Here is a 24,131-nt window from a genome sequence, read left to right as displayed (position 1 = left end):
GAGCACCACAGGGACACACGTTGCAAAGAACTCCAGTTACTGCACAAGATGAGTAACCTGTCCTCCTCCTCCCACTCTTTATTCCTCTTGTTTATTTAGCCTGTGTGACATTACCCAGGGTACAATCTGGACTGTTGAACAGCTGTGTTCCCTCAAATCTCCAAGTTGGGGTGCCTTTTACAATTCTTTGCTGTAAGAGCAAACACTTGTGGTCCTGCTCTCGCACAGCCTCTAAAACATGTAAAATCGCTCCCAGTTGAATTACATGAATGCTTTGGCCACTCGCTCATGAATTACATACAGGGCAACACCACCAACTTCCCAGTCAATGCAAGCTCATATAAGGTCCGTGATTTCATCGGTGGAAAATGATACGCACAAACCTTGTTATCTCAAGTAGAGATTCCCAACGCTTCAATACAAACACGCACTGGTTTAGATAAAACAAGTTTATTAACTACAGAAAGATAGATTTTTAGTTATTGCAAGTAATGAGGCATAAAAGTCAGAATTGGTTACAAAAAGGAAATTAAAGGTAAAATGCAAACTAATACAGAACTTAACAAGCTAAGTGTACTTAAAAGCAAAAAGAGTTTTCTCACCATATGCTTACAGCAGTCTGGCTGGATTGCTTCAGCCAGGACCTCCCCCGATTCAATTATTCTTCCTTTGTTTTTCAAATATTGTTTATGTCATGAGTAGAGATGAGGGGAGAGGTATTTTGTGGTGTGTGTGTGTGTGTGTGTGTGTGTGTGTGTGTGTGTGTGTGTGTGTGTGTGTGTGTGTGTGTGTGTGTGTGTGTGTGTGTGTGTGTGTGTGTCCTCTGTTCTTACACCATTCTCCCCTCCTTGAGGATTATTTCCAGCTGGGGTTCAGGTGACCGTCTGTTTATACAGGAACCACAGTTGACCCCTATTGTCAATATGTAAAGTTCTTGCTTAACACTCTTCTTCATGCTGAAGAATGGCCACTTAACTAGGTGTTAGTTTATGATAATCCATTTGATTATGTTGATACCTGGTCGGACGTCAGAGTGTCTTTGTCTGTGAAGAAGTGGTTTGAGCCAGCTTTTCTAACCTTGGAACATGTCAGAACAATGTTATACAGTAAACTCTTACAACTTTACATACAATGTTGCCACACGTATTTTACCCAGACAATAATGATCAGCAGATTGAGTTTTCAAATGATACCTCACAAGGCATACTTTGTACAAAATTTATCATAGTTTTGTAAAAAAGAGTGAACATTGGGTACAGACTGTCACAGCCTGTGCAAATTCTTTTGGGGCAGGCTCCATCTCTTATGTCTTTCATGTGTTTATACAGTGCCTCATGCATTGGGACACTGATCTCAGTTGGCATGATGGTGGTACAACTCCAAATGCTACTGTAACATAAATAATAAAGAATAGTGCTTCTGTTGAGCACTCCTGTCCACAAGATCCCAAAGTTTGGATGTGTCACAAATATTTTGTGTTCTTTGAAAAAACTTTTCCTCTCCTCCCCTCCCCTCCAGGGACAGGTTTGGCTGAAAGACAAAGAAGCTACACACTGCAAGTTATGTGAAAAGGAATTTTCTCTTTCCAAAAGGAAGGTAAGATTGGGTAGAGATCTATATCAATTCCCAGTCTTTAAATGTCATATGTAAAGAACATTCAATTTACTACTCTTAGAGGTACAGCAGAGACTCTCACACATGAATTAATACATAGTTATTTTAGGGACATGTCCTAAAATGCTTATATTTGAATGTCTCCGTCTGTGTTTGTTGTGTACATACAAACATGGGCCCTGATTCTACAAGGTGCTCCATGTGGGCAGATTCCTCTGCCTGCACAGAGCCCCACTCATGACTTCAGGGGCTGGTCTGTGCAATGCACCTTGTAGGATCAGACCTTTAAGTAACTTTTTAAGTGCACTGAGATCTGTTACTGTCTCAAGTAAATTATTACAGTTGGTGATATGCATGTGTATCATATTTAAACAGTGTTTGCCATGCATATTTATACAAGAGACTAAGAAAATATGAATGAATATTTTGAATGAATATGAATTTTAAAACAGCTTGAAGAAGGTTGTATTTGGGCATGTGCTTTAACTGCTTCTGAAATTAAATTATCTCAATCATTTTATTTTTTTTAATTTTAAATCCTTTTAGCTACTAGATGAGATTCTGGACAGATCATTTCATTTTCAAATCAAACCCATATTTGACTTCTACAAATGTAATTCAAGACATTTCTAGCATGTTATTTTACAGCATACATGATGCTGCATGCATAGGTCTTTAAGAGCAAAATCAAGCCCCAGTTAGTGGTAACATTATTTATAGTGCATTTTCATTTGATTTTGGTAATTTTAGTTGTACTTCACTTAGGTCAGAAAAAAAAATAGGGGGTTAATAGATTGGTAGCCTGTCTAGAAAAGCATTACAGATTGGGGTTTTTCATGTGTTGTCCTGTTATCTTTACAAAACAGCCATCACACTTCTTACCTAGAATTTAAAAGTTTAATTTCAAAGAGTTCTGTTTCTGTATTTGTTATGACAGCTGATTATCAAATGTATAACACACTTTCTGTATTCAATTTAAAATATCCTTTGGTTTTTCCATCTTTATTTAGCATCATTGTAGAAACTGTGGTGAAATTTTCTGTAACGCCTGTTCTGACAACGAACTGCCTCTACCATCCTCGCCAAAGCCTGTACGAGTCTGTGATTCCTGCCATGCGTTTCTTATACAGAGATGCTCTTCTAACATGCCATAGAATTCCTCTACAAAATATTTATGAACTATTGTTATTTAACATATTATATAAAAAGATATAATGTAAAGTATTAACATGTATATTCCTGGAATACAGGTATGCGGTTTAGATTTGGATTTTCAAAACATACTAAGGCCTGGTCTACACTACAAAGTTAGGTTGATGTAAGCCACCTTGTGTTTACCTAGTTGTGCATGTGTCTACACTTAGGGCAGGTCTTCACTACGGGGGTGTGTGTGTGTGTGTGTGTGTCGATTTATGATACGCAAATTCAGCTACGTGAATAGCGTAGCTGAATTTGACGTATCGCAGCCGACTTACCCCGCTGTAGGGACGGCGGCAAAATCAACCTCTGCGGCTTCCCGTCGACGGCACTTACTCCCACCTCCGCTGGTGGAGTAAGAGCGTCGATTCGGGGATCGATTGTCGCGTCCCAATGGGACGCGATAAATCGATCCCCGAGAGGTCGATTTCTACCCGCCGATTCAGGCAGGTAGTGTAGACCTAGCCTTAGTCTCCTACTGATGTAAGCGGCCTGTTATGCTGACGTAGTAACACCACCTTCCCAAGCAGCGTTGAGCCATGGTCAATGCATCATGAGTGTAGATGGTGCGTTGCCCATGCTGACTCTAACAGTCCTCCTGCAGCTGTCCCATAATGCCCAACACTGACCGCTCTGGTTTGTTGTGTAGACGTGGCCTAAGGGAGTTAGATATCCAGCTCCTATTGAAACTTAATGAGAAACGGGTGTCTAGCATCGTTGCGGTCCTTTACAGATCCCAGCCTTTAATATTTGATTCTGTTTGTTGCACTCACCAGGCAGCAAAGGAATAAAAGGTTTTATATAGTTTTAATGGAGAGAGTATTTCATATTGAAGTTTTTCTTCAACAGAGTTCATGTAATAGTATTTAAAAGACATTGAACAAAAGTTTGACAGGAACCTATTACCTTTTCTACCCAAACACAGACAGTGGGAATTTGAATAAACGTGCAGGCTAATTAAACAATTTTGTAAAATATATTAAATCAATCTTGTTTAATTAAGCATAAGTATTTACATAGTTAACATTTCCCTTATTTTTAGTTATCTACTTATTTAAAAAAAACTGGGCTATTATTTTAGGAGAAAATATACCCTTATAATGGCCGAAATTACTCTCAGGCCTGGTCCACACTAACCCCCCACTTCGGACTAAGGTACGCAAATTCAGCTACGTTAATAACATAGCTGAATTCGAAGTACCTTAGTCCGAACTTACCACGGGTCCAGACGCGGCAGGGAGGCTCCCCCGTCGATGCCGCGTACTCCTCTCGCCGAGCTGGAGTACCGGCGTCGACGGCGAGCACTTCCGGGATCGATCCCAGAACATCGATTGCCTGCCACCGGACCCGGAGGTAAGTGTAGACATACCCTCAGATATATGCAAACAACTTCCATTGATGTCAACGGAAGTTCCATATGCATATCTGAGGACAGAATTTTAAATTTAGATTAGTCATAAGTGTACATTATGTATTTGCCATATTACATTAGAAAAAAATCACTGCTTCACACTCAAAACACTGTTTCATTATTGTGCCTGTTTTTTAATACTTTTGATCTTCAGATTTCTGAGATAAATGGGAATATGTTAATTACATTGAAAAATCATCTTTAGGAGGAAATGATTCCATAAATGTAAATTAAATATATTTTGTGCTCTTTTAGGTCATATTCCAACTGAGGCACTACAGTAAAGTTTTTCTTTTCATAATGTTTACAGGATACAAAAATGTTTTATTTACTTTTAATTATTCAGTGGCAAAAAAAAGGAAAAATCCAGGTTTTTTTTTAGCAGTATTCTATCTGGTTTTTAACATTTCATCCCCTAGTTTACATTATAATACTTTATTTAGAGGCTTAATATTGAGTTAGTGCATAAACATCTTTCTGTTCCTGCTACCAACTGCAGAATATGTTTACATCAAGATAAAATGCTTTAAAAGCTAAACGTTTCAATAAAATATACACTAATGGTGGTCTAACTGCAAATTTCAGTAGTGAGTTAGTAAAATGTTTTAGCCAATCAACTTCCAGGAGTGATTCCATTTAGTTGAAAAATATTAAATGAAGGAGCAACTGAATTACGAGGCTATAACTCTTTTATATTAAAGGTTTTAAAGCCCAGTATTACTACTTGTTTAAAAGAAGCCTATCTAAATAAATGAGAGAGAATAGAGTTGTAAGGCTATGTCTACACTACCGTTGGTTTGACGGTGCTGCAGTCGATGCACCTGGGGAGCGATTTAGTGCGTCTAGTGAAGACCCGCTAAATCAACGGCAGAGTGCTCTCTGGTTGACTCTGGTAGTCCACCGGGAACAAGAGGAGTAAGGTAATTCGACGGGAGAGTGTCTCCTGTCGATGCAATGCGGTGTAGACACCACAGTAAGTCAACCTACGCTACGTCGACTCTAGCTACGTTACTCACACGGCTGGAATAGCGTAACCTAGGCAACTTACTGCAGTAGTGTAGACATAGCCCAATACTAATCAGGACATGTCTCGTGTTAATAGGTTGATCATCTGTTTTAGCTGCCACCTGGCAGCGACAACTATAATTAGGTTGCATAATATCTTCTGTTCTAACTCCCTGTTTTCACTGGTTGTAACTTTTTCATACTCCCCTTTTGAACTAAAATTTTCCAGACTTGATATCTGCTTAAAATGAATTTTGTTATGGAAACTTTTTGAGCAGGAACAGTTTGGCCTGTTTTCACTATGAGGATAGTGGAGGTGGGGAACTACTTTTTCAATTTAGAAGAAAAATTGCAAGGTTTTTTCAGGTGAGAAAGGTGAAATATGGAAAGGAAATAGTCATAATTGAAGCTGTACACAACATTGTTCTGGAGCAAATTGGGTTTGATTTGACCAAATGAGTGTTTGAAAAATCACTAGCCCCTTCCTTTAGACTTAGGCATTCTCCATTAGGGGAAGGCTCTGGCTGATGAGATGCTGTGCTCCTGAGGAGCTTAAGAACTTCACCAGCCCAGAGCTTTGTGTAGCTGCAGTATTAATAGGGTGTAGAGGCGACGGCTCCTCCTGTTCCCTCTGTGGGCTTGACTAGTGTTTTGTATAGGCAAGCTGACCTGGACTACATACACAACACTCCTTAGACTGCATTTCTACGTTGACAAGTAGCTCTGTAAAAATGGTATGTAATTAGTCTGTATCAATGCATACAAACAAAGGGGAGAATTAGGGTTGAATGTGAACCCTTAATTTTGTCATATCCTGATATTTGTTTGAGTGCTTAACCATGGGACCTTAATACTTTTTTGTATGCTTTGTGTGTGCAGTTCTTATAGCACTAAGACCCTTTCCTTGATTTTTCAGAACTTCAAATTTGATAATTAGAAACTTCTTTGAATCTAATAGAGAAGTTTCTGTTCTGATCTTACCTAAGGTAGAGTGGATATCTTGAGTTGTGTGAAAACAGAGGATATTCTGGGAGCAATATAAAGAGGTGAGATCTGAACTGTCAACATTTTTAAATTTACAGTAACCATTTCTAGACAGAAAAATGTAGTGCATTGTCTACGTTTGGATTTGTACATTTGCACTGATAGTAAAGTATTTGTACAATAGAAATTCTTAGAGGAGTATTGTTTTGGTATTAGGAGGAGCAGCACTAAACTGGATTTATGATATTCATCAGAATATTTTTTTAAAAAAATTGGTCTCTTTGTTACAAAGAGTCTTTACAGTCAATAGGCCAGATTCTCCAGCATGTTATAGCCCTTTCGCATCAGTCTACCAATGCCAAGGCTCAATAAACCATATGGCCAGTATAATGAGCTATATGACAGCCCTCAACCTAGGGAGTGTGACCAAAGCACCCTAACTCTGTCATTCTCTGTTTGTCTGAACAGTCCAGGGCTTTGCACTCACCTACACCAAAGTGAAGGGTATACTACATCAAAGACAGATGTAGCACCGGGATCAGGGAGCTGGTAACAGTTCTTGCTGACACCCCTCCTTAGCTTTGTCGGTCATCTATTTGAGAATCTGGCTCTAGTACAGGGATGGGCAAACTTTTTGGGCCGAGGGCCACATCTGGGTGGGGAAATTGTATGCAGGGCAGGGGGTGTGGGAGGGAGTGCAGGGGGGGCTCAGGGCAGGGATGTGGACTGTGGGAGGGGGCTCAGGGCAGTGGTTGGGGTGCAGGAGGGGTGCAGAGTGCAGCAGGGAGCTCAGGGTAGGGGGTTGGGGTGTGTACGAGGGGCTCAAGGCAGGGAGTTGGGGGGCGGGGTGCAGGAGGGGTTCAAGCTCCGGCCCGGCGCCACTTACCTAAAGCGGCTCCGGGGTGACAGCGGCGCACACTGGGGTCAGGGCAGGCTCCCTGCCTGCCCTGTCCCCGGCCCTGTGCCGCTCCAGGAAGTGCTGCAGTCCTTGGGGGAGGGAGGGCAGAGGGCTCTGCGTGCACTGCCCTTGCCACGCTTCCAGGTACCTCCCTGGAAGCTCCCATTGGCCGCAGTTCCCCATTCCCAGCCAATGGGAGCTGCGGGGGGCGGTGCCTGGAGGCAAGGGCAACGCACATGGAGCCCTCTGCCCCCCCGCGCGGGGTCCGCTTCTGAGAGCGGCGCCGGGCCCGCAGAGCCACGGGGGGCAATCCCGTGGGCTGGATCTGGCCCACAGTTTGCTCACGCCTGCTCTAATACCTGATGTGAACTCCTACTGAAACCTCCGCAGCAGACTTATGAAATTCTGTTAATGCCTTAATGGGTTGTTTACATCAATCCTAAGTGCATACACTTTGGATGCCACATGCACAGATAAACTCTTTATGTCAAAATGATGTACAGTACCAAAGACAGACAGAATGGACTTGTTTAGGTGCAGATTCTGCCCCTATGGGTGTATAGAATAAGTGGTTCCACTGCATGTGGCGGGGGAGAAGAATGGATGAGGGTTGGGAGTGAGAGGAAGTCAGCGTGATACGACATGATACATCCTGCCCTTTTTAAAAATGGATATTGCATGGCAACTGTCTGCTACTAGATCACGTGTACCTATTCCTGTAGTGTTTGATATCAGTTAAATAACAATACACCCAGCAATTATTACATGGGATAACATCTCTATAAATTGCATTTAGCATACACCTCACCTGAACTCTGCTCACCCATTTCTACTGGGACGACTAACAATCCAAACTTTTGACCAGTTTGAAAAAAACAAACAAATGAAAACCCACTCTGCCAGAATAAAGCTTCTTTCTTCCATATGAATGCCCCAATCCTGCAATAAGCTTTGCACTCTGAGTTCATTGTGGGATTGGGCTCCAACTGCAGAATGTACTCCTAAATCTGCACTTCTTTTGTGTTAATCCTATCAAATAGGGTCCTGTTCTCCAAGTCCTTTCCCTCTAAAGAGCTCAGTTCAATGCCATATCCTTTATCACACCACATACTGGTATGTCTTCCTTTATGACTTCCCACCACTTCTTGGGTCAGCCTCTTTTTCCCTTGATCTCTTGGACTCCCATAGTTGTCAGGACTGCACTTTACATGGCCAAGCCTTCACGCCCTATTTTTTTTTAATCTATCAGTGTTACTATGAACATGTCTCTTAACAAGACATTCCCCACCAGGTCTTTCTTGTTTACACCACTCATCCATCTCAAGATTTGCATTTCTGTGGAACAGTGCTGTTGCTCAACACTCAAGTGTCATACACTAAAACTGGATGAACCACTGTTTTCTAGACTTCTCTTTTAAGCTTACTGGTAACTTCCTCTCTCTTTCCATTTGACCCAGGCATTTGTTATTCTAGCTCTAATTTTGTTCTTCTTTCCCCCAAATCTGCACTGGCCAGTGGAAACCCGAAGAGTTATCAGCCCAATTATTTCCTTTATCCACAGATTTGGATTGCTCCTATTATAGGAGCAAGATGTTTTGAAACAATTCCATTTTTTAACTCAGCTTCATAAATCATTCTTGCACATAAAAAGCTTAGCTGTAGCTTTTGAGAGTAGTCATGCAATTAATGTTCTACTGATCATGCCAAGAATTTAATTGTAATTGCTTATGTAGCTTTTGTAAAGAATCTTTTTTTAAGATTTTGAGAGTTTTGTAAATTAAAATAATGCAAATGTTTGTAAACATGTAATTTGTTTGAAGAAATAAAATGACATAATCAAACTGTGCACATAAGCTATTATTTAAGTATTTTGAACACTGGACAGTTTCCACTATTAAAATACTTTGTCTTAATATTGCGTCACACAATGGGCTAAATGCTGCTCACTTTATTTCTGGATGTACTACCCAGCAGTGGGACTGCGTGAATAAAGTGAGCAGGATTTGGCCTAGTATGTAGATTTGCACTGGTTTAGTAGTACCCCAGCTTTCCATGACGCCTGATCTCGAAAGCTGGAGAAATACACCCCTCTGGCTGATACCCTGAGAGCTAGGAGCTATGAGGTCCAAATTCATGCACTGATCGTTGGAGCCCTGGGCGCGTGGAACCCCAGTAACCAGCCAGTGGTGAGAGAACGTGGAGTCGGTCAACACTACGCTTGGCTGATGCGGCAACTCACGTCGTCAGACGCCATCAGGTGGTCAAGGGGTATTTACATAGAATACATCACTGGACATCAGCAATCCCAGGAGGGATGAGCTGGAGTGCCGATGAGAAGCAGTCAGGAAAGTAACATACTTCTCTCATGGACTTTTTTCTCTCTCTCTAAATTAACAACCTATCCTAAATTTTCAATTACTGAGGGACAATCTTCACTCATCGATATATTTTTCTTTCTGCTACCAACTCTGTATAACTTTTTTTCATGAGTAATGTACCCAAATGCATGGATGCTAGATATCTAAACTGTATTCTTTAAATTCATTCACCTCAATTTGGGTTATTGCTGATTATTCACTATATGTATCTTATGACTTTAAAAACAACCGTATTGTAGATAATCTAAGTACTATACTCATGTACAGACATTTTCCTCAACGTATGTATTATATAATTTAACATTAGCTTTAATAAAAATTTTAAATCTAATTTTTTATAGAGATGTAATCAAATAAATTGGGAACAAATGTAAATTATCTTAAAATAATAAAGTATGTATCTTACTAAAATTTCAATATTGCTTAATTACTGCACTGCCTTCCTGCTTAAACCTCTATAACTGAAACTTTAAGGTTTCCAAATTTTTGTAGGGGAGAAAAAGTTTATAGCACAAACTAGTTTCTTAGAGTGCGTTAAGGAAGAAAGTGCAGTATTCGCCATTTCTTTGTAAATAGATAAAACCACTACCCTCTTTATGTTGCTCAACCCATGCTGCCTTGATTTAGGACTATACTAAAATAGCATGTGGATAACACCATCTCACACATTAGAAATCCATCTTAATAGGTTTACTTGGTCCTGCTACAGTGTAGGGGGCTGCACTTGATGCCTTCTTGAGGTCCCTTCTAGCCCTACATTTTTGTGATGCTTTTTTCTTTTTCTGGATGGCTTTGAGTAAAGAGCAATTACTTATCTTGTTAAGTAACTAGTTCTGCAAGATATTTTTGACCAAAAAGTTGTATCTTTTACCACCAACTAAAACTAGCTAAGGATGGAGAGCTGCTGCCCATGTTTATAGCTCTCTGTACTTGAATACGATCAGGTCACTTGCCAATGCTTAGCCTTTCCACTTGATCTATTAACTTCATAGGTTGCCCCCTGCTGTGAGGCTTATCGTGGAAGAGATGGTGTAGCTTTTCTATTTGAAATCTGTTTATCCCTGAGAGATATTTCAGATTTAACATTGAACCTATTGGCATAACGTGAAGGTGTTGCTACCATAAAGGCTGTAAGTCATTTCCCAGACCTGAGGAAGAGCTCTGTGTGCCTGAAAGCTTGTCTGTCATCAGACAATGACCCAATAAAAGATACTAGCTCACCCACCTTGTGTATTTATTTCTACTCACTTTAATAACTTAACTTCAGATAATTAAACTTCAGATAAGCAGTTCTAGTTCAGTATCAGATGGTAGTGACCCACTGACTGAAAATAGGCCAGGTAGATGGCAATGCTTTGATCTCATTCCATTCCCTCATATCACAAAAGACACCATTTGCTACTGCAATGTAACAGAATGCACTTACCTTTGGCAGTTGGACCTTTTACATAAGAGTTAAGTCACAGTGCAACAAGTCGTATGAAAAAGCTCTTTAAGTAGATTTCTATAAGAGCTATCCACCATGTTTCAAAAGCAGAAGCTAGGAACGAAGCAAGGAGATGCACAACTTCAGCTATTTTATATGTATGCACCTAATATTCAATAGGTCTCTTTCACTGCATGTGCAATAGTTATAGCTAGGGCCCTGTGTAAATCAAGATTAAAAAAAAAAACATTCATAACTAAAGGGCAAAATATTGAATTTGCACTGAAGGAATTTTACAATTAAATTTAGTTTCAAGGGACAAATATTAAAAAGGGGTAGTTGGGATATTTTCACAATTTCCATATCCCTGAAATTATGATTTAAAGAGGTCCTTAGTTATAGGCATATTTGTCCAAACCCAGAACTAGACCCATTCAGCTTTTCTACTTATGACTGAGGGAAGCTTACTTAGCTTTATCCTAAATGGCTCTCCCCCTCAATAGAAAGATAGATGGGCTTTCTGCTAATGGAGTGGTGCCGTTTAGTTCAGTCCTATGCTACTACTACTTTCAGTATAAGGAAGGGATCGTGTCAACAGATGAAGCTCACTTCAGTCTAGAAGAGAGGTTCTCCAACTTCATTGCACTGCGACTCCCTTCTGACAACAAAAATGATTATGTGGCCCAAGGAGTGGGGACTAAAGACTTAGCCTGCCCAAGCCCCACTGCCCTGGGTGAGGAGGCCAAAGCCAAAGGGCTTCAGCCCCACGAAGGGGGCCTGTAACCTGAGCCTCGCTGCTCAGGGCCAAAGCCCTCAGGCTTCAACTGCAGCCCCTGGCAGTAGGGCTCAGGCTTCAGTTCTGGCCCTGGGCCCCAGCCACTCTAAAGCAGCCCTAGCAACCCCCCTACAATAGAGTTGCAACCCACAGTTTGAGAACTGCTGGTCTAGAATATTCAGGATCAAACAAAGCACCTTTCCCTTTTTCCAGTATCTAACTAGCATGCCTTTTCCTCACCCGCACCACTTTGATTGCAGCCACTCAGCACTTAAGGTTTGACCTCACCCCACCCTCAAAAAGTCCAGAGCACAAGTTTCAGATGGATTGTGACTCAAGAGATCTGCTCTCTATATCAAAAATACAGATTCAGCTTAATTTTTCATATCATAGGGCCTGCTCTCTGATAAGGAAGAAGTTGAGGGGAGGAGTGGAAAAGGTTAATACTACTATTGCAGCTGTAGCTACACTGAACAAGATACTCCCATTTTAATTCTCTCAGATGTTTTGTAGACCTAAGCTAATTTGACACACACACTTCCTAGCAAAATAAACTCCATTCTATTGTCTCCCACAATAACACATTTATTACAAACACATTACTTGCAAAAACAGGTGACAAACTTTCAATAACCAAGAGCACATTTGACAAATTAGAGGGAGGCATTTAAGGACAAGCAGTTAAAATTTGGAAGAGCACAGTGGCTGAGAATTCTGAAATACCTTTTTCTTCATTATACATCATGTATGTTAGTGTCTTCAAACAACATGGTTCCAAACATTTTACATGTCACAAATGCACAAAAACATTACCAAGATGTTGTTGGGTTTTGTGAAAGTATTTTGACAAGTATTAGTCTTATATGTTTGCTTTTATTTGAAGGGGTATTTGGATGCCAAATAACTCCCTAAAATGATGAATCCTTTCTTCAGTAAAAAAGCAACTGCCAAATTTTGAATAGATGCAGGCTATCATCAGCTATTCAGCAGCAAAACTACTTGTATTTTCTTTTCTGAACAGACTCAGGCAAGTGAGACCCGTGCACAATTTGACTTAATGCCATTTAATATTCTGACATGTTTTGGGTATTAAGTATATTAAAACCAGATATAGTTTAATGTAACTAGTACTCTGTCCCATTTATTTTTGTGTTGTGTTCATATGGAAAAGGAAACTTTAGTAATAGTTGAAGGTAATTTAACTAACAAGACAAATTGGTTTGTAAGTAAAAAAGATGAAGATTTATCAGTAAATGTGAAAATTGTTAGATATTAGTACAAGGATCAGCAAACTGAGGAACTGAGTTGCCCATTCTTATGGACACACAGATCAGACAGACACCAACCAACCTATACAGTTGTGCATTTGAAGATAGTGCTTTTGACATGAAAAACAAGGAAGCCAAATTTGTAACTTTTAGCCTCCATACCTGTAACCTAGTATTTTGTTGTGGGATTATTTTTTTTTAAATAGTATATACTTGAAAGACAATTTAGAATAGATTGTAACCAAAACCAAACTAATCTACTTTTCTAACTTATTCCTTTTAACAAGTGTATCTTTAATCTAAGATTCAATTATACCATGTTTACAGAGAACTGAATCAGTGTTACAGTACAACCACCTTTAATAAACCAATAGTACATCTTAAACCAAATGCATTCTTGAATATGCAATACATCCTTAGGAGTAGCTAGTATAAAAAGTATCAACATCAGTGGTTTGAATATAAAAAATTTATTTAAAGTCAGAGTATGCAACAAATAAAACCTACAGAAAACAGATTTTCCCATCACAATCTGTTGCTTACCAAATAATATTGTGAAAACACATTCCTTCAGTCATTATAAAGTTCTTAAAATACAAAAGAAATTAAATTTTGTAAGAAAGTCTAGTAGACCAGATACTGTTTCTTCCAGGATATTCTGTAGAAGCAAGGTCACTCTTCAGTACATTCCACGCCATCCACCTCCGCCCATACTGCCTTGCCCATAGTATCCACCACTATTTCCACTGCCACGACCTGCAAAATAATTGATTTAATTATGTACTCAATTCTCTGAACAGTTACCAGTTTCAGAAGTAGTTCTCCATTTGATTCACTGAGACCTGCTTAGATGATATGAACCCTTGTTTTTAAACTATTAAATTGCACTGAAAATCAGCTAAAAATGTTCCTTTTCCCAATATTTCTTTCTGTGTGAAAACAATTGCTAGTTGCCAGAAAAGTTTGATTCATTCACCAGTGGGAGGAAAGGTGGTCTATAATGAAGACATCACCTCTGGTCTAAAATAAATAAATAAATAAATAAATAAATAAAAAATAAAATCAAGTTTTAAAAATGCGTCAATTTTAAAATGTCAAGTTCTCACTTTAAAACCACATAAAAACTTTCAAAGTGACAGTAGGACTCATGTAGCTAATTCACTTAATTAAAAACAAAACCACTACTTACCATATCCACCCAAGCCATCAGGAGTACCATATCCTCCACTGTAATTGCTACCCATTCCCATTCTGCCAACAGAGCCATAACCTCCTTGATCTGGAAGGTAAAACATGCAATGTTATAATAAGATCAAGTTTGTATTTGCTAATGAACTAAAATTTGAAGCCATACATACCCATTCCATCTCTGCCATAGCCTCCCATTCCCGAGCCTCCTCCAGCAGTTGAATTCAGAAACAGTTCAATATATCGATGTTCTTTTAAGAAATTAAAAACAAAAACAAAACAAAAAAAAGCTACTCAGTATTTTAGGTAAGTCAGTGTTAGATTAGTTCCTAGTAGATAACTGTCCATATTCATTATTACTACTGTCACAATTTGCACCCTTATTCGTAGTCTCAAAAAGACAGTGACTTAACTGAGTAGACATTGAAATCTCTTACCCTGCATGTGGTCATCCCATGCCAGAGCTGATATATACTGGCAGGGCAGCATATGCTGCACATGCTTTGTGAGTAAACAGGTTTCAGACTTTCGATATTATTTTTCACAAGCTATTAATGTGAAATCAAGCCATGAAAGAAATAAACAGGAAAATCAAGCCACACCACAATGCAGCCTAGGTGCAAGCTCAGATATTTAAAGGAACTTTCAGGATCTGCAGATGTGAAGTGTCTAAAGGCAAGAGCCTGCCTCCACTCTCTACTTCCACTATGCCTCAGGCTAGCAGGCTCTAGTCGTGTTCATAGCACCTTAAGAACTGCTTCTCCTTCCTACTGCCAATAAAACGTATTTCACAGAGAAAGCAGAAGGCAGGGGGAAGTAAGAAGTGAGCTGAGAGCATGCTGTCAGTTTCATCTTAAGTGTTTACAATATCCCACTGACAGCTCTCATCTGGTATATGCACCAAAGACCTAGGAATCTAATTAGGGCTGGTCACTGAATGGTTAAAGTTCACACACTGGTAATACTTACGCATGTTATTTTTATCCTTAGACATGGCAGCCACTGCATCTTCATGTGTTACAAACTCCACATCTGCTTCTCCTGTTGCTCTTCCATCTGCCCCAATATCAATGTGAACTCTTATAGGATTCAGTGGTGAGAAAAACTAAAAAATTAACGAATTAACAATGTTCATTCACTAATATCAAAATAATGTTCAAGCATTGTATTAAACAGCTTTAGCAACAAAATTTAAATTACGATTTTAAAGAGCTCATTATGGTAAGTGACCGTTTAAAAGAAAATGTTTGGAATTATTGAATTATTTTTGGTTCTAATTTTCTCAATCAGTCCAATGTTTCTTAATCCTAGAGTATGAACAGATTAATTCCCCTTCTAGGGAAGACTATATTCTCTATGAATACTACCTCATCTTATCATAGTAAGATTTATCCAAGGACCTTTACAAAACTTAAGATTCTACCTGTAAGATGGCTAAGTAATATCCCATTTGTCAAACAGGTAGACTAGATACAGAAAGGTAAGTGATTTGTTAAAGGAAACAAAATAAGTCAATAGAGCCAAAAATAGAACTCTGGACTCGTGGATCTTGTCCTTTGCACTTGACATTTCCCATGATTGGTATAATTAGTATAACAATTCTTTGAAGTTAAATATTGTAGAACAGTAGTTGAATCAAATTTAATAAGCTAAAGGGTACTTGAATGTGTGAATTGGTAGAACTGTGACTTCTTTAGGTTTATATTCTCCGTAAGCAGCAGTTAAAGAGCAAACACGGTCAGTCTGAGTTGGTCTGATAAGACTATGGCATTCCATCCAGGGGAGAACAACATTTGAGGGAAAATAAAAGTTTCAATTAAGTAAATGCTTTCATAATTGAAACCTTTTAAGTAGCACACTGATAACTTGTAAAAATGTTAGTGTACTGTTAAAGCTCCTAACCTGCAAACGCTTAAGCATGTATTTGCAGAACTGGGGCATAACAAAAGATACCTGGGTAAGGTGCGTATCTGGGAAATTGAGAAATATGGTAAGCCAAATCATGGTTGTTGCCTGTGCCACATGAAAGCCAAAGTACAGAATAAGTAATGAAAGGTGTTTTGGACCAGGCACTCCCACCAGTCCATGGGTTCAGTAATAATTTTAGGATCACACATCAAGCAAACTACCAGTCCTACACACGTGTGCTCTACACCAAAGATTTATAGCAAAGTTCTTTACCATAAAAAGATCCAATGACAGAAGCTGAAATTATGTTTTCATTTTGAATTTGAGGCATGCCCCCCCTGCCCCCCAATCGGGATTGGAACAATTTACCAATGGATGTAGTGATTATCAGTCACTTGGAGTCTTTAAATCAAGCTTGCATATCTTTTGAAAAAAATATTTTGTATTTCAAACTACAAGTTATTGGGCTTGATACAGGAATTACTCTACGGCAGTTATACAAGAGATCATCTTATAGATGAGGGCTGCTTCCAGCCTTAAAATTGCAATTATTTCCAAATCTGCTAGAACTGAAAAAAATTGCTTTACATCATCTAAATACAGGCTGGATATCCCATCTTTTGAATGGCTAGAAGCATCTCTCTTAAATAGATTGAGATATAACTGCTGTTGGATAACAAGAGTAGTGTGGAGAGAAGCCAGAGGGTAATCAGAGAGTGGTACCACTTAAGCTGAAGTAGAACCTAAACAGTTTTCATTTATGGCTGGAAAATTTTAGTAACTTGCTGGTTTATAAATCTGATGTCAGAAACACATCACAACCCTCTCCACCCCCCCAATTTTTAAGAACGGTTCAGTTTTAATTATTTCTGCTGTTTCATAGTAGGCTAGTAACATTCTAATAACGTTGAAAAGTTTTAATTAGGAGCTCTCATATCAAGAACACTTTCTGCAACTAAATCTCAACCAATGGGACTGGACAGATGGCTAAGCCATAAACCTGATAATTTTCTCAAACTTCTAGTCAAAAGAACAACTGTATGCATAAGGATGGGATTTTCAAAAGCATTTAAGGGAGTTAAGCACCCATCACTCATTGACTTTTAGTGAAAGTTGGGTGCCTGTCTCCAATACTTCTGAAAATCCCAACCCTAAATTGTGAGTCTAGTGTTGTGTTGCTGCAGATATAAGCAATTGTTTCCGCTTCAAGAGAAACTACAATAGATTGAACGAGATTAATTGCTGACTTAGAACAAAAACACGGAGAACTATGAATAAAAATAGCTATGTCTGGGAGAAACAGCAACATGAAAAGCTACAGCACAACAGTAGGAGAAACTTTTTCCTATCATACTTACGTTAGCAATATCATTTTCTGTAGCTCGAAAAGGCAATCCTCTCATATGAACAAAATGACCACCATGGAAACCTGAACTTGCATCTCCAGCTCCACTATAGCCATGTCCTCCCATACCTGTAAAATAATATATTTGAAAACCTCATGAAAGGCTGGGAAGATTCAATTACTACCATTGGTTGCTACTTTCATCATGCAACTGCCACTCTTGACTGGGACTTGGTAACAAAAACATTTTAACCCCAACACTCATACATGCCACATATTTTTACTTTAAATTGACAATCTGGTGATTCCTTCTCGTATAAAGGAGACCAATATCTGTTCTTTGGGAATACCCTTTAAAACAGCTCATTATGTATAAAATTTTTAATTCTTGATTTTACCTCTCCCATCTCTCATTCTGTCGTCATAGCCATCATTTCCATAGCCATAGTTATTATATCCACCATAATCATCAAAGCCACCATATCCTGTACAATTTAACAAGAAAAGTGTGTGAATGTACTATAATTACAAAATTATAATACAATATATGAACAATAACATTTTTGCAACCTTTTGGTAACTTGCATTATGTGCTGATGATAGTAGGATTTCTCAGCATCAAGTGTAAATGAAAAATTCCCTGCATCAATTAAAAGAATAATGTCCTGATGTGTTCTCATACCATTCCTTTACCTTTATAAACACGTGTCATCATTTTCATGGTCCCATTTGGTAATGACACCATAGATAGCAATCCAGATTTCAAAAACACTCTCCAAACCTAGTAGGTACTGATATTACTGCCATTTCTGTATTTCTTGACTAAAATGTCAGAAACATGAAGAAACTGACAACAGAACCTTTGCTCATTAGATACACATACCACCGTCATATCCACCACCTCCTCGACGCATTCTGTCATACATACTTCCACGCCCAGCTCCATAATAACCCCCTCTTCCTCCTATTGGTCTATCATATGGTCCCGGTCGTTGCTGTCCCATCATTCTTCTTGGTGGGTCATAGAATCCTCTGATTTCACTCTTACTACTTTTGAAGATTTCAATATACCTAAGTAAGAGAGGATTTTCAAGGCACAAATAAGAATACATGCATAAGCTGTTTGAAAATTACAACAGATTTTGTAGAAAATTATTTAAATGTCATTTCTATAACTAGATGCAAAATCCAATAAAAAAAAGTGACTAGAGATACCATACAACTTAAGTTTCACCTAATGCCTTAAGATTCTTAAGTGTATCAAAAGAAAACTTTACATTGGTAAAATTTACTACTTGAAAATTCTAACTGTAAAAATTAAATTCAAAAGTCTCTGAAACTTGTTCCCCCAATATGAAATAATACAGTTGAAAAATGGCTGACTATAGATTTATCACAGAATACCCTACACAAAGAGACAAAATTCTGATTTTAGCAAACTACATAGTATTACTATCTTCCCCCACCCCCCAAATCTATTGTATTTTCCAAGTTAAACTTAGGATCATAAATATAAATTCTTTAAAATAGCCAGTTAAAATATTATGGTCCCCACCCCCCAAAAAAGCATTACTGACCCACAACCCCCAAAAATAAAGATTTAACACCATCCCAAACTCTCCATCCCCACCTGTGCCCTATTCTTTCCTTGTGTTTCCCCAGAGCATTTTCTGCTATCTCCTTTGAAGCAAACTGCACGAAGGCCTCCCCTGTGCTTCTCCCCTGGTAGTCCAGCGTCAATGTTATCCCATTTGGCACGATTTCCAACCCTTTAACCCAAGGACAAATAACCCCATCAAGGGGAACAGTGTTAAAGGCTGAAACATTCCCATCTGTAGCAAATACTTAATGCAAATCTAAACAACAAAAAAATAGCTTAGTTTTCCCCCATCACCCAACAAGACAAGCCAATGATTTTTCATTAAAAATTAATGGTTTAGCCATATTTGTTCTAGTAGTGGTTTTTTTTGTTTAAGCTACACATGAATAAGTCTGCCTACGTTATCTGAAGATATCATAACTACTAGTCAAATATTTTAACTGTGCTCCAAAATCTAATAAACAGAGTAAGTTATTTCAATATGCATGATACATTTACTACCTTGACTAAAAGTTAGACATATTCTAGTCTTTACTGAATCTAAACTTATTCGTACTTTAATTAGACGAGCATAATTCACAGTTTGGAAAAACAATCTAAACGTTTAAAACAAGATTCCCCCTCCCATCCAAAAAAGTGGGTATTAAAAGTTAAACTATGTGAAACACTGATGTGATAGAAACATAAAAACAAAGTCACTGTACTTTGACTATACTAGAGATACCTTGAAAGAACTGAACAATCTCCTCTTTGCTGCAACCAAATGGCAGTCCACGAAGTCGTACTGTTCCATCACTAGATGTATCATTTGGACCATTGTGTTTCCCAGTCCAGTCCATCTTGCTACTTAAATCAACACACTACAAAAAACAAGGAGGAAAAGTCAGTGTTTTAGAATCATAATGTATTGCTACCCCAATCCCCCTCCAAAACCCAACTCCATACACATTTGATTTTACCTCAGTTATAAGCTAATATGATGCATCATAAGCTATATTACTGTTGCATATTATAGTACAACTCCAGAATGTAAGATACATCCTGAAGGGTATCAAATATGGCAGAGTACTGTACTGCCAGAGATTTAGTTGAACACACAAAGCAGACAAAACTTAGTACACAATCCCTCTACAGTCTGACGGTCTCTCACATGCATGCACATCTTCACTTGCCTTGCTTAATGGGGGTTGAGATTATACAAAAAAATCCCCCTTAACTCTTGACAAATTAAATCAAGAATTATGTCCCATTTTTAACTTGGTCTGCTGTATGGGCCTTTTTTGAAGACAGGAGAATAACTTTACTAATGATCAGAATGCTTTAAATTAAAAACCTGAAGAGGAATATAGAAAACAAGGACTATCTTGAGAGTCGGGGTAGATACAGAACAAAAATAAAAGTGAAAGCTGAGTTGTAACTGGGATCCCTAGTAATGGCACTTTTTAAAAAAATCTCATTAATATTATAGTATGATTCAAATTTGACAAACGAGACTATTACTGTTACTGTCAGAACACATCGAGAATATCAGTTTATAAATTATAGACTTTTGTATGAATTAAGCATCAAAACATGATATTTAGTTTAAAAGCAAATATATGCTACTGTGTCAACAAAAGAAATGATTCTTTTATTACTATTATACTGTAACTACTAATATTAGCACTTACATAAATCAATTTTGTCTTCCAAGCGCAGTGTGTCTGTTAATGGATTAATTCCCACAACACCCTTGTGAGGCAGAAAATATTATCCCGACAGAGGAAGTCTTTGGGGAGCAAGCTGCAGTAACCCGGGAAAGGGGGACGACTAATCCACTCTGAGACAGATCCCGCCACAGAGCGGGAGACTCAGGCAATTCGCGCCTCGGATCGCACTAATCCCAGGAGGGGTCTCACAATAGGCCGCGAGGCTGGGCACGGGGATGACAATGGCGAGACCTCGCACGCGTTACACCGCGGCCCCGCCTCTTCGTCAGCCAGGCCCAGACGTCTCTCTCCGTTGCCGCCCACCTTTGTGGTCGCGCTGCCGCTCAGCCAGGCCGCAATACTAACTACCGCCAAGTGCGCGCCTCTCCCGCCGCCCGCTTCCAGGCGCCATTTACCGCAGCTACTTAGCCACCCCCACCTCCCGAGCTCCTGTCCCCCAGGGGATCCCTCAGGCGCCTGCTTCCATCTCCCCAGGAACCTCGCAGCCTCCACCCACAGCCCCTCAAAGGCCACCCCGCCGTGCAGTCGGGCTCCCGCAGCCACTGCCGCGTTCGACGCCACCACTCAAAATGGCGGCCGCGCCCGAGTTAGGCCTGGCGAAGAGTCGCCGCCGCATCGCCCCCAGCGAGCGTTCTCGCGGCCTTCAGCGCCCTCAACACGCTCGCCCGCCCCCCTGCTCGGGGGCGGAGATGTCTGTCCGCCCCCAGGGCCCGAACTGCTGCAGCCACCTCCTCCGGGTACACCGGGCGGGCGGGCTGGGCTGCGGCGAGCTCGGGCCCTTCTCCCCGTACTCACCGGGAGATCCTCACACTCTCCGCGATGTGCGGCGACGGTAGACTCTATGGTGGAGGGTGGGGGGAGCGAAGAAACCTCCGCCTCCTCGCTTCTCACCGACGGGCGCGTTGCTTGCTTGGCAAACTACGCAGCGAAGGCAGAAACAGGCAGGTAGGATGGCGTCGCGGGCACACAAGTATCGCGATAGCCACGCTACGCACGGGAACCCCAGCTCTGCTTACGTCCAAGGTACCAGGAATGGCGCATGCGCACCTAAGTCAGGCTGAAGAAAAGCGCACGCACAAGGGAAAGGTACTGTACTGCTCGACAATAACTCGGAGTGGCTATTAGGTGCAAGGGCGCATGCGTTACAAAACAGTAGGCGTATGCGCGCATGCGTAAGGTATTCGTTATAAGACCTAGGCTGCCAATAGCATGCATGTGTCTTTAATAGCATAGGCAGCGCCCGCTAGATTCCAGAATAGAGGGAAGAGAGGTGGCGCATGCGTAGTTGTTGGGTGGAGGGTAGCGGTAGTGAGGGCTATTGTGCCTTTGTAACGGAACCAGACAGTTCCGCTCTGAGGCGCGAAATCCCCTGTTCCTGCCCCACAGGTGGCAGCTTCCCTCTCACCTTGAACGCCGTGACCTGCCCACCGCGCAGGCCAGCACTTTTCCCCCGCCCCTGCTATCTTCCCTTTCAGCGGCTGGACCCTCCGCCTCGCAGGTCGCGATCTCTCGTTCAAATGACCTCTGCCCGGGGGAGGAAAGCCCGGCTATGCGCAGTGCTTATTGTAGCCACGGAATACAGTGCCAGCGCAGGAGCACGGGGGTTGTTTGGGGTGTTTGCTGTGGGGACAATAGCCAGGCGTGTCAGTGCATGTCCCAGGATAAAAAAGATGGGGGCCCGTTTTCTAGCCATTTGTGTTGTGGTTGGGTGGGGAGACAGAACATCTTGAGGCCTTTGTAATTATTGTGTCGCTTGGGGTTTTTGCACCTGGCCACAAACATCACCTTCAACCACTTGCATGCTCTGCCGTCTGTAGCATTATTAAGGAGTAGGCTGAGAGCATTGGTCAGGCTTATGCTCAACCAGAGCCTAGTCAAGCCAAAGCTGTAATTGTTTTCTCTTTCATTCACTTTAATATAGTCCTAAAACTATTCACCCCTGATGTCAGGCCTGGAACAACTCAAAAGTCATAGAATCATAGAAGATTAGGGTTGGAAGAGATCTCAGGATCAACACCAACTAAATCATCCCATCCAGGGCTTTGTCAAGCCGGGCCTTAAAAACCTTTAAGGATGGAGATTCCACCATCTCTCCAGTGCTTCACCACCTTCCTAGTGAAATAGTGTTTCCTAATATCCAACCTAGACCTCCCCACTGCAACTTGAGACCATTGCTCCCTGTTCTGTCATCTTCCACCACTGAGAACTGCTGAGCTCCATCCTCTTTGGAATCCCCCTTCAGGTAGTTGAAGGATGCTATCAAATCCCCTCTCACTCTTCTCTTCTGCAGACTAAACGAGCCCAGTTCTCGCAGCCTCTCCTCGTAAGTCATGTGCCTAGCCCCCTGATCATTTTCATTGCCCTCCACAGGACTCTCTCAATTTTGTCCACATCCTTTCTGTAGTGGGGGGCCCAAAACTGGACACAATATTCCAGATGTGGCCTCACCAGTGCCAAATAGAGGGGAATAATCGCTTCCCTTGATCTGCTGGCAATGCTCCTACTAATGCAGCCCAATATGCCGTTAGCCTTCTTGGCAACAAGGGCACACTGTTGACTCATATCCAGCTTCTCATTCACTGTAATCCCCAGGTCCTTTTCTGCAGAACTGCTGCTTAGCCAGTTGGTCCCCAGCCTGAAGCGGTGCATGGATTCTTCCGTCCTAAGTGCAGGACTCTGCACTTGTCCATGTTGAACCTCATCAGATTTCTTTTGGCTCAATCCTCCAAGTTTAGGTCACTCTGGACTCTATCTCTACCCTCCAGCATATCTACCTCTCCCCCCAGTTTAGTGTCATGTGCGAACTTGCTGAGGGTGCAATCCATCCCATCATCTATTAATAAAGATGTTGAACAAAACTGGCCCCAGGACCGACCCCTGGGATACTCCACTTTATACCGGCTGCCAACTAGACATCGAGCCATTGATCACTACCCGTTGAGCCCGGAGTCAATGGATATGTGGCTAGATTATACTAAGGACACAGTAATATCAGTGGCTATACAATTCTATCAAAAGATATAAATGGAAAGATTAAAAACAAATTTTAAATTTAAAACTGGGCCTGATAATCTGAAAGCACAAAAAGCTTGGTGTCTCATGAAATTGGGCTAAAAGTGTATCTTAGATGTAGTGGTGTCATGAGAAAGAGTTAATAGCATACAGATTATCAAGTCTTTCTGCACATCTACTGAAACATTAACTTTGAGATTTGTGCTAGTGCTTGGAGAAAGATTATTTATTCTGCTCTTTGAAAGAACTTTTAAAAGCAACTTTGTAAAGATGGAAAGAATGCAGATTTCTGTTTTCACAATTGATGCATTTACATGTCAATCATTTTGTGGAAATCTTACAGCGGTTTGTCTCCTTGAAGACGTAAGTTTAAAAAAAATTATTTTAAAAGCAATTAAAATGTTATTACCTAT

The 24,131-nt window shown here is 40.5% G+C and overlaps 2 protein-coding genes across 21 annotated transcripts in view; one reads left to right on the top strand and one right to left on the bottom strand.

Moving 5' to 3' along the window:
• Window positions 1–15,234, top strand: part of RUFY2 (RUN and FYVE domain containing 2) — a 64,167-nt gene extending 48,933 nt beyond the window's left edge. For 5 of the 12 annotated variants that reach the window (XR_006176039.2, XM_005297295.5, XM_042856955.2 and 2 more), the window contains exons 17-18: window positions 1,519–1,596; window positions 2,625–15,234. Coding sequence is in view for 6 of the 12 variants with exons in the window: in XM_005297295.5 (XP_005297352.2) it covers window positions 1,519–1,596; window positions 2,625–2,768 (222 nt within the window). In the remaining 6 variants the exon portion in view is untranslated. Of the gene's footprint in view, window positions 1–1,518 lie in introns of all 12 variants that reach the window. The other 7 variants (XR_010589490.1, XM_065553470.1, XM_065553469.1 and 4 more) reach the window with 3 other exon arrangements.
• On the bottom strand, window positions 13,411–22,224 carry HNRNPH3 (heterogeneous nuclear ribonucleoprotein H3). Of its 9 annotated transcripts, none has more exons than XM_005297294.5 (10): window positions 21,502–21,817; window positions 19,722–19,857; window positions 19,028–19,166; window positions 18,326–18,468; window positions 17,796–17,882; window positions 17,411–17,526; window positions 15,114–15,249; window positions 14,315–14,395; window positions 14,146–14,235; window positions 13,411–13,712 (listed from the first exon to the last, which is right to left on the bottom strand). In XM_005297294.5, exons 2-10 carry the CDS (start codon window positions 19,834–19,836, stop codon window positions 13,636–13,638), a joined length of 984 nt encoding a protein of 327 aa, XP_005297351.1. In that variant the 5' UTR covers window positions 19,837–19,857; window positions 21,502–21,817; the 3' UTR covers window positions 13,411–13,635. The 9 variants fall into 9 exon arrangements, with proteins under 9 accessions (XP_005297351.1, XP_005297350.1, XP_008161282.1 ...); XM_005297293.4 differs by having other exon boundaries at window positions 18,281–18,468; window positions 21,502–21,676; XM_008163060.4 differs by lacking the exon at window positions 21,502–21,817 and adding an exon at window positions 20,668–20,682 and having other exon boundaries at window positions 18,281–18,468.
• Between the last annotated feature and the right edge of the window lie 1,907 nt (window positions 22,225–24,131).

This window comes from Chrysemys picta, chromosome 7, assembly GCF_011386835.1.
Source record: "Chrysemys picta bellii isolate R12L10 chromosome 7, ASM1138683v2, whole genome shotgun sequence".
Taxonomy (NCBI): Eukaryota; Metazoa; Chordata; order Testudines; family Emydidae; genus Chrysemys; species Chrysemys picta.
Note: the sequence above shows the minus strand (reverse complement) of the source record. Positions and strands in the feature narration are given on the sequence as shown.

Coding starts and splice junctions, on each gene's coding strand:
- HNRNPH3 (XM_005297293.4), bottom strand. CDS start 19,836: ATGGACTGGACTGGGAAACACAATGGTCCAAATGATACATCTAGTGAT. Junction 18,469..19,027: donor AAGGAAAGAATAGGGCACAG/GTGGGGATGGAG, acceptor TCTCTTACTTAG/GTATATTGAAATCTTCAAAA. Junction 14,396..15,113: donor TAAGGATAAAAATAACATGC/GTAAGTATTACC, acceptor ATTTCTTAAAAG/AACATCGATATATTGAACTG.